General features: G+C 48.1%; 1 protein-coding gene across 1 annotated transcript; it reads left to right on the top strand.

Moving 5' to 3' along the window:
* Nucleotides 1-2,624: 2,624 nt before the first annotated feature.
* On the top strand, nucleotides 2,625-3,848 carry LOC103641626 (NDR1/HIN1-like 1). Its single transcript, XM_008664962.3, has 2 exons — nucleotides 2,625-2,987; nucleotides 3,134-3,848. The coding sequence occupies exons 1-2, from the start codon at nucleotides 2,778-2,780 to the stop codon at nucleotides 3,596-3,598; spliced, it is 675 nt and encodes a 224-aa protein (XP_008663184.1). The 5' UTR covers nucleotides 2,625-2,777; the 3' UTR covers nucleotides 3,599-3,848.
* Nucleotides 3,849-9,814: the final 5,966 nt, after the last annotated feature.

Below are 9,814 nucleotides of genomic sequence, written 5' to 3'. Positions count from 1 at the left end.
GATATATGTATGGATGAACCCGATAGCTATGGGATCGGATCGAGCTCGGAATTCCAGCGGTGGTCATCTTCTCCAGCTCTCTCTCTCTGCTTCTCTGTTGCTGCAACGACGAGGGCTCGATTGTCCCTGTATTGATGTCCGGATGGGCGAGGTGGTGACAAAACTCGATTTTATATCCGAGAGAACGGCGCGCCCGAGGCCAAAACCTCCAACAAACCCATAACAACTCCCATGATCCGGTTTGCTGCACGCACACGCTTCTGTTACGAACTTACGATGAGGCTAACTGCAGCGGTGGACGCTGCCCCTCCCCTTCCTCTTGCATGCGGCGCGTAGGAGTACCCTATGGCCGCAGCGGTGCCCCTACAGCGCCCCCTACGTGTCGGTTCTCTTCTCTCTCCTCTCAGATCTAGCGTGTCACTGTTCATCACCCTAAACACTGTGCTGTGGGTTCACGAGTAATTGTTAGTAGATAAAAAATTGATAGTTGGTATAGAAAATGATATTTTATAGTGGTAGTGGGGTATAGGGGGAGTATTTAGGGGGAACCGCTGCGGGAGATGAAAAAATAGGGGGAAAATTTAGGGGTAACTGTTGCGGATAGCATGAGGAAGAAGGTCCTAAAGCCATGGCCCACACGACAGTGACCGAAGCAATGTCCGCGTCCGGTTGAGTGGTTGCCTCAGACGACCCACATGTCGGCGGCAGAAATGCGACTGGGAACACGCGGTTGAGAGACTGGGGCGCATGCCCCACTTGTCAATCGGCTACATGCCCCACGTGCGCGGGCTCACCAGGCTGTGTGGGATAGGTGGGCCTCGCGGGGGGGGGGGGGGGGGGGGGGGGGGGGGGGGGGTGCGGACGGTTCGAGCCGGCGTGGCAGTGGATGGCTTGATGGGCCGGAGAGAGTTTTAGCCGAAGCGGACATGCTCCCCAATACTTTTTGCTTTTCTAATTTCCTTTCAATTATAGTTTCCCAATTTAAATTCAATGGTATTTTGAAATTCAAACACAGGTTCAAATGCACATATAAAAAACCCAGCATGAGATGCAACTAAATTTATTCCTATATTAAGTTAATTTATTTATTGTCTCCAATATGCAACACACATTATTTCTTTCTAAAGAAATCGTTATCTCGAATATGTAGTCAAATTAAAGGTTTATTCCAAAATTCTAATATTTATCACTTATTCTTTTTAAGGGTAAATATCTTCTGATGTATAATCTCTATTAAGGGATTCACATATTTTAGAGAACGTTCTAAATATATTATTCAACAAAAATAATGGTTTCACTTTTTATTAACCTTCTATTAGAAGTCACATATTCGGATAAATCCTCCTAATTCCCAAAATTAGAATCTTAGGGTGTTACACTTATTGAAACAAACACCTTATATGGCCTCATTCAGGGTCTTAACGAACAGAGCATATCACGATTGAAGAGGTTCAGGATGTCTCCTTAATTTTGCTGATGGTGATGGTGTGACGTGGTTTCGTCGTGTGCCTCGTCGATCTGATGCTTTTTTGATCCGAAGCTTTTTGCTAAAAGAACTCGTAAATAAGAGCGCTGTACGTCCTTCCCCGAAACTAAAAACTAACCACTATATTGTTCACCACAGCTATTGATAGAACCATCTTATTTTTCAAATGTCAGTATGCACATTACATGTAGCGGCTAATTTTTTGTTGTTTTGGTATACCTCCCCTAGATCTATAAAACATATGTTTAATTCATGGTTGTTTTTGTTTCGAGTTAATCTAAAAACTAGAAACTTATTACCACATGTGTTTCCGCTTTTTGCTAGGCTATCTGAATAAGTAGAAATGATCTAGTTTTTGATAAAAAAACCATGCTAACCACATGTGTTTGGGCCTTTTGCTCCGCTTTTTGCCTTTTGCTTTTTGCTGGGCTATTGAAGTTTTGACCTGGTCTTGCATTGTGATTGAAGCTTTTTTTATTGTTGTTGAATGCATTTGAGTTCGTTATTCCTTGAGTTGAATGCAAGTGATGTAATTAAAGATTTAATGCCCTCTGGATTTGGCAGATAGAGCATTCAGTATTGGAAAATTATAGGACACAGAAATCTAATGGTGATGGTGATGACAGACATGTATTGCAGCATAATTGGGTCGATGAAGCAAGGTCTGAGGTTGGACCTGGTGTAGGTGGTAGTAATGATGTGAATATTAACACTACAACTATTGCTGGTGGAACCGTTTTTAAAGATCAAGTTGCTTTTGGACGAAGAACTGAAGTACATAATATTAGATTGATCCAAGAGCAGACTGAGCATACAAGTCACGTTGTTCTGATAATTTGGACGCTCATTTTTTGGTCTTAATCCCAAGTTTGTGCATCAGATTTACAGGGATTTTGCATGAAAATTTGGAGAGGATTAAAAGAGATTTAACTAATCCCTTTCTACTTTATTTAGACTAGTAAGAGATCTAAGCCATTTCTATCAACTTCTAATCGAACAAACCCTAAATAAGTCAAAAACAAAGCCCCTTTTTATAACACACGCACCTCACCCTGCCCCCTTCATTCTACTACTACTAGTTTATATGATTAGTCTACCGGTTGGAGTAATTAAAATTTAAAAGGCCATCCATCCACTCGCACCACACTTTAGCTTCCCACTGTCCACAATCCACATGCGCGCACGTCGCACAGTCTCCTACGCTAGTAGCAACAAGGCAGCCAGCTGAGCTCCCACTCCCAGAAGAGTCCAGCGCCGCAGCAGGGGCAGGTCAGATCAGCTCGGTCTCGCCATGAGCAAGGAGAAGCACCACCGCGACTGGATCCTCCGCCGTTGCTGCGGCTCCGTCGCCGCCTGCATCCTCACGCTCGCCGCCGTGGTCGGCTTCATCGTGCTGGTCATCTACCTCGCGCTGCGCCCCTCCAAGCCGTCCTTCTACCTCCAGGACGTGCAGCTCCGCTCCATCGACCTCAGCGACCCGGCGCTCTCCCTCGACCTCCAGGTACGTACGTGTACGTCTCGTCAGTAGTACGTGCGTAAGTCTGGCGCATTTGTTTATTTGGACCCCCGCTTTGGTGACGGAGGACGAACTACCTGTGTCGGGCGGCCTGCCGGCCGGCCGGGCCGGCACGATCGTAACGCGCGCAGGTCACGATCGTGTCGCGGAACCCGAACGAGCGGGTGGGCGTGTACTACAAGACCCTGGACGCGTTCACCACGTACCGCGACGAGGCGGTGACGGTGCCGGTGTCGATGCCGGCGGTGTACCAGGGCCACAGGGACGCGTCGGTGTGGTCGCCGGTGATGTCGGGCGACGCGGTGCCCCTGCCGCAGTACGCGGCGGACGCCATGAGGCAGGACATCGCCGCGGGCTACGTGCTGCTCCACGTCAGGGTGGACGGCCGTGTCAAGTGGAAGGTCGGCAGCTGGGTCTCCGGCAGCTACCGCCTCTTCGTCAACTGCCCCGCGCTGCTCGCCGCCAGCGGGAGCGCCGGCGCCGGCGGCGCCTTTGCCGCCAGCGCCGCGTCGTTGCGGTCGGGGGTCCCCGCCGGCGTCAACACCACCGTCTCGCTCAAGTTCACGCATCCGGCCGACTGCACGGTCGACGTGTGACTTTGTGACGACGGCGGGCGTTCGAGTTTTCTTGTAGCAAATGTTCTCATATATTTTCCCTTCCGAACCTGTGCAGAATAAGTTATTAAGCTATTCTATATCTAGCTATACTTGCGTCATAGATTATTTTGTTATATTAGAGGGGTTTCAAGAGGGAACGATATGCATGCAAAGTATAAATGGATCTTTTACATCACCTTGATACTAAAAAAAGAGTGCCCCGTCTATAGTGGGAGACTACAGTCCAATATCCCTGCTGAATACAAGTGTCAAAATGTTAGCAAAGCTTCTTGCGAACCCCATACAACGAGTCATCACCAAACTTGTTCATAAAAATCAGTATGTCTCTATCAAGGAAAGATCCATTCAAGATTGCTTGGCGTGTTCTTTTGAATATTTATTCCTCTGCAAAAAAGCAAGGAAAAATAGTGATATTAAAGGCTAGTTTGGGAACATCATTTTCCTAAGGGTTTTTCATTTTTCCAAGGGAACTTAGTTCATTTTTCCTTGAGAAATTGGAAATCCTATGGAAAAATGGGAATGCCAAACTAGTCCTAAAACTAGACTCTGAAAAAGCTTTTGATAAGTTAGAGCATGAGGCTATCGTAGACATCCTTCGTCACAAAGGCTTGGGTCCTAAGTGGATGAAATGGATCAAGATGATTATGAGTTCGGGGACGTCTGAGGTTCTTCTGAACGGTGTTCCAGGCAAGCATTTCCATTGCAAACGAGGTGTTAGACCCTCTATCACCACTGCTTTTTGTCCTAGCAGCCGACCTTCTGCAATCTATTGTTAATAAGGCAAAATATCTTGGTCTCCTTCGGCTCCCTATTCAGAATGGTTGTGGCCAGGACTTCCCCATTATCCAGTATGCAAATGACACGATTATGGTGAGGGAAGCCTGCCCAAAGCAATTGTTTTTTAAAAGCGATGCTAAACTCCTTTGCAGAATCTACCGGCCTCCATGTCAATTATCATAAATACAACATATATCCAATCAATATGTCAAGCCAGATGGAGCTCTTGGCAAACACTTTCCAATGCCAGATTAGAACCCTTCTGTTCACGTATTTGGGTCTGTCCATTGGTCTAAACAAACCGAACATGGAAGCCTTTTTCCTGTTGATCTAGAAAATGGAAAGGAGACTAGCATGTACATCCCACTTTCTGTTTAAGGTCGGCCGACTACAAATGGTTAACACAGTATTTTTATCCCTCCCAACATACTACATGTACACACTCAGAATCCCCAAGTCGGTGATCAAACAGATAGACAAGTATAGGAGGCATTGTTTGTGGAGGAGTGCAAACATCAACGCAAGAAGCCACCACAAGAGGCATGGAATCTAGTCTGAGAACCAAAAAAGCAGGATGGATTAGGGGTGCTCCACATCGAAACTCAAAACAAAGCGCTCCTGATGAAGAATATGCACAAACTGTTCAATAGGCTCGCCATTCCGTGGGTGGAATTATATGGAATAATTACACAACGATGGCACATTATCGTGAGAGAAGCAAGTGGGTTCATTTTAGTGGAGAGGCGTCCTAAAAAACCTCCACACCTACAAAGAACTAACACATGTTGATATAAAGGATGGCAGAACAACATTGCCCTAGTTTGATCAATTGGATGGCACACCCAAATCGGAAGAATATCCAAAGTTGTTATCGTACGCCATCAACAAAGATATCGGTATAAAAAGGCAAGAATGAACAATCTCCGAGAGATGTTTCACACCCCAATAACAGAAGAAGTCTTCCAGTAGCTCCATAGCCTAATAAAACACCTCACTATCTGAACAACATAGCAATGAGAAGTGTGACAAATGAATATATGCTAGAGGATCACATCTATATTCATCACAACAAGCATACAAGCACATGGTAGAAGAGAGCTAGACCCACCCGGTATACTCCTGGATGTGGAGGTCGAAATGCCAAACAAAGGAAAAGGTATTCTTCTGGCTGTTGCTAAAGGACAAACTAAATACTAGATCTTTCCCTAGATGCCGGAACATGCCCCTCAACTCATACACATGCGAAAACTGTATTTTGCAGCTAGAGGAAACAGTCTCCCACCTATCCCTGAGATGTAACTTTGCTCGAAGATGTTGGCACCTTATTGGAATCACCAACCCCCTCCCCCCAATACCATGGATCTTCGCGGTACTAAGAATTAGACCTATAAATAAATGTTCAGAAAAATTCTGCTAGGTACCATGGATCTTGCCGCTCACGGTACTAAGAATTAGACCTATAAATAAATGTTCAGAAAAATTCTGCTAGGTACCATGGATCTTGCTGCTCGCTCCAAAGAAATGTTGAAAAAAGAAATGAGCTACATCTGCTACCAGGTTAAGCATGAGATAGGAGATCGGATTCGAAGCTGGCTACAAAATTCTGGAACATAGTGTTCCCCTCTCTCTTTTAGTCACAATATGTACATACATAAAATTTGATCAATAAAAAATATTGTAGGATAAGTCCTATAATTCACATAAAAACATATTTATTATGCGCGCGCACAAAATCTCTAAACCTAAAGTAACTAAGTAATTGATCCCATAGAGTAGTAGTTCTTACAGTAATACTTGGTATCATCTCCTTTTTTCGCGCGTTTCATTCAGCTCAGTTGTGCGTGATATGGCCATATGCTCCCTAGGTTTTGTTCGGTTATTTTAATTTTATGTGGATTAGAGTGTATTGATATAGATTGAAATGAGTTTTGATTTACTATGTATTTAAATCAACTCAATACCATTCATACAAATGAGACGGGAGTTTCGAGCACTAGATATATAGGTACGTGTGCGGTTTCTAAGGCCCGTACAATGCAACCGACTCGTTGAAAGGGAAACAGCAAGATCTGCGAGGAGGAGAGCGACCCCAGCACCGACTAGAAACTACGCTAGTACGCGAAAATCCAGATGCTAGCTAGGTAGTGATAAGCAGACGGATGGAGCGGCGCTGATCGGTAATCATCTCCCCACAGCACTTCCAGCTCCATTTGTATTCTGCCATTCTGGTGAGCCTGAAAAATCAGGTCGCACCGACATACTGGCGCTGGTCGGATTCCGATCCAGAGGGCATGGACATGACGACAGGTACGAGAGAGAGAGGGAGAGCCATCCGTAATCCGTTGCCGATTTGCGCGTGTCACTGACAGTGCGTCACGCGTACGGGCGCCTGCCAACCAACGACGCACGCACATAGGCAAGCAGGCGGATTGGGTCGTAGCCTGCCACATAATCGATGGGGCTGCACAAAGGCTTCAGGCCCAAATCCCGGAAGGTGGCCGTCTGGGCTGGACGTCTTCACTGCCGAGTTTTTTTTTTTTTTTTACTTTTAGGACTAGTTTGGTAACTCTCTTTTTTTAAGGGATTTCTGTTTTCTTAAGGTAAGATGAACTAAATTTCTTTAGAAAATAGAATTATCATGGGAAAATAAGGTTTCCAAACTAGCCCTTATATTTTTTATGACATTATCGATAGAAGTGCAAGCATGTACCTTCTGCCGATGAGCCATTCGACTTTGGCGGCATATTTGTTACGACCTAGATGTCCCGCAGGTCTCCTTCTCCGATGCACGACCTAGATGTCGACGCAAGTAACTCGCGACGGGTACCCTGATCTAGTCGCGGCCCACTTCGAAGATGGGACCTCTCCATGCCCATTAGGCGATGCCTTCTTACACTTCGCGAAGACTCACCGGCTCTGTTTCGACACACCCACCCTCTGCTTCGCGAGTATCCTGCGCCCGCACCAGTCGAGGTCACCGGCTCCTCGCGGGGGGCGAATCGCAGCGGAGACTCCGATGCAGCCAGATCAAACGCCGCAAAATAATCTAAGTCATCTTCAGAAGATTCGTCCACCCACGAGCAAGGGCTCCCCAATTCCCCATCCTCCGAAGACTAAGACCCAAAATCCTATCCCTCCGACACATTGCCACTAAGAGACGTCACATTCGCATCCATCAAAACATCATTAATTTTAACATCATCAGGGTTTGCTTGCGCAGGCCTGGACGCCGGAACCTGCGCAACAACCGATCTTCAGTATCATACAAAAATTAAAACCACCAACCCATCCCCTATTGCATCCCCTCAACCTGCGCCGAAGCAGCCGCCGCCGCGGGGTCTTCAGCAGCACCCCCTGGAGGCGTTGTATACCCTTCGACTCCCGCCTCCGCCGAGGCACCCGCCCGGGTCACCAAACTTTCAAGGCCGACGAGGTCATCAACTTCTTCCTCATTCATCACCTGCAAAGACAGTACAACATGTCAAAAAACGAACAAACAAAAAACCTTTCACCGAACCAACAATATACCTGGGCCAGCGCTCGATCCGCCCTCTCCCGGACGATGCCACGGCCGTGGGGACCCCACATCCTATCATAAAGCGCCCCTGCGGAGCGCTTTAGCACGTCATCTTCAATCTAGAACACTCCACGAACGAAGTCCTCGTTCGCCCGGCCAAAGACTTCGAAATGCCTGCATCCCTTCGGGACAAGGCATTCGCAGCCCCCTCGAAGGTAACGAGGGACGCGTAGGACATAAGGCCCATAGCGATGGACGGAAGCGACTCCAGCTCTTCATGCGACCACCCAAGAAACCAAAGCCTCACATCCTCCCCCGATTCATCGAAGGGAGCGGTCTGCGCGCTGAGCTCACGGTACGCATCCACGAAAAGTGTGTGCGTCCACTCGACCCCAGCGCGGGGGGAGGAATTCGTCTTCTCGCGATGGGCGCGGATGTTCTTTAGCTCCAACTCCATGTCGGCGGCGCGCTTGCGAGCGGCTTGGGCCTCCGCGCGGGCGTCTTGAGCCTCCACGCGGGCTTTCTCCACATCTTCCTTCTCCTCGGCAAGTCGACGGCCAAGGTCTTCCCTCTCTTTCTCCACCGCTGATAGTCTCTCCAGGAGATTCTGGCTCTTATTCTCAGCCACCGACTTGTACCTCACCGCCTCAGTATGTTGCGTGCGGAGGCGCTCAATCCTTCCCTCGAGCCGTCTCCTCTCGGAAACAAACTGCGAGGTCAGCGCCCCCGAGGCAACCTGCTCGGCGAAGGCGGTCACCTGACATCAAAAACGAAAATTCAGAACAACAGAGCGAGGAACACCATACACACATAAGCAATAATCACACTCACAAATTTCAGCTGCTGCACAACTGACGTGGCCACGCCAGCAGCAGCGGCGGTAGAGGCAAGCTCGACCACGGGTCCTCCAAGGTCCCCGCAACGCCCTTCGTCGTATCGCCCTTCGCCGTGACCACTAGGCCGACAGCCGATGCTGATGGCACAACCGCCAACTGGCAGACTCCGCCCCTACATCACAACCAAGTTAGAAACATGGAACTTCATGACCCACGAAAAACCAAGACAACTCACCAGCAGGCGGCAACCCTGTCTAGGCGTCGAACATGGTGACACCGCCCACCAGGTATTCGTCTACGAACAACTCCTAGGCGGCCCTACCGGATCCCATCACCACCGTCTCAGTAGCGCGCGGTGGCGAAGGGGTATTGCAGCAGCAGCAGGCTCAGCGGGCGGATGCATCGCAGCGCCTGACACGGCAGCCTTCGTGTTGGGGCGCGCCAGCATTGCTTCCCGGCGCGGGTCCACCAACCTGACGGGGCCTTGCGTTTCTTTCGTTGCGCATCCTAACAATCCTTCTCCATCACTACTGACACAACACCAATATTCCTTTCGTAAGGAAAAAAATTAGGGCACGAGCCAATCGAGACGTAAAAAAATCCTCGCCAGCGGCCCAGGGTATCGGATCATTCCTAGGCCATCGACCCCCGATAACCTTCAACATTCGCGAAGAGGTTTCTGAGAGCACCTAGAGGGGGGTGAATAGGTGATCCTGTAAAATTCAATACTAAATAGCCACAAGCTTGGTTATAAAGATGTTAGTGCAATAGAACCAAGTGGCTATAGAGCGAGCTCTTGCAAATCACAATAATCACAGAGAAAGACAACACAAGAGACACAGTGGTTTATCCTGTGGTTCGGTCAAGTATAACACTTGCCTACCTCCACGTTGTGGCGTCCTAATGGATGAGGGTTGCACTCAACCCCTTTCAAGTGATCTGATGATCAACTTGAATACCACGATATTCTTCCTTATAGTTTTTTTCCCGTTTGCGAGGAATCTCCACAAGTTGGAGCCTCTCGCCCTTACAAGATTGATCACAAAGAAAGCATGGAGTAAGGTT

Source organism: Zea mays, chromosome 10 (assembly GCF_902167145.1).
Source record: "Zea mays cultivar B73 chromosome 10, Zm-B73-REFERENCE-NAM-5.0, whole genome shotgun sequence".
Lineage (NCBI taxonomy): Eukaryota > Viridiplantae > Streptophyta > Magnoliopsida > Poales > Poaceae > Zea > Zea mays.
Note: the sequence above shows the minus strand (reverse complement) of the source record. Positions and strands in the feature narration are given on the sequence as shown.

Excerpts from the sequence above, each read along its gene's own strand:
- LOC103641626 (XM_008664962.3), top strand. The coding sequence starts at position 2,778 with ATGAGCAAGGAGAAGCACCACCGCGACTGGATCCTCCGCCGTTGCTGC. Across the intron at positions 2,988-3,133 it reads CGCTCTCCCTCGACCTCCAG|GTCACGATCGTGTCGCGGAA; the intron begins GTACGTACGTGT and ends TAACGCGCGCAG.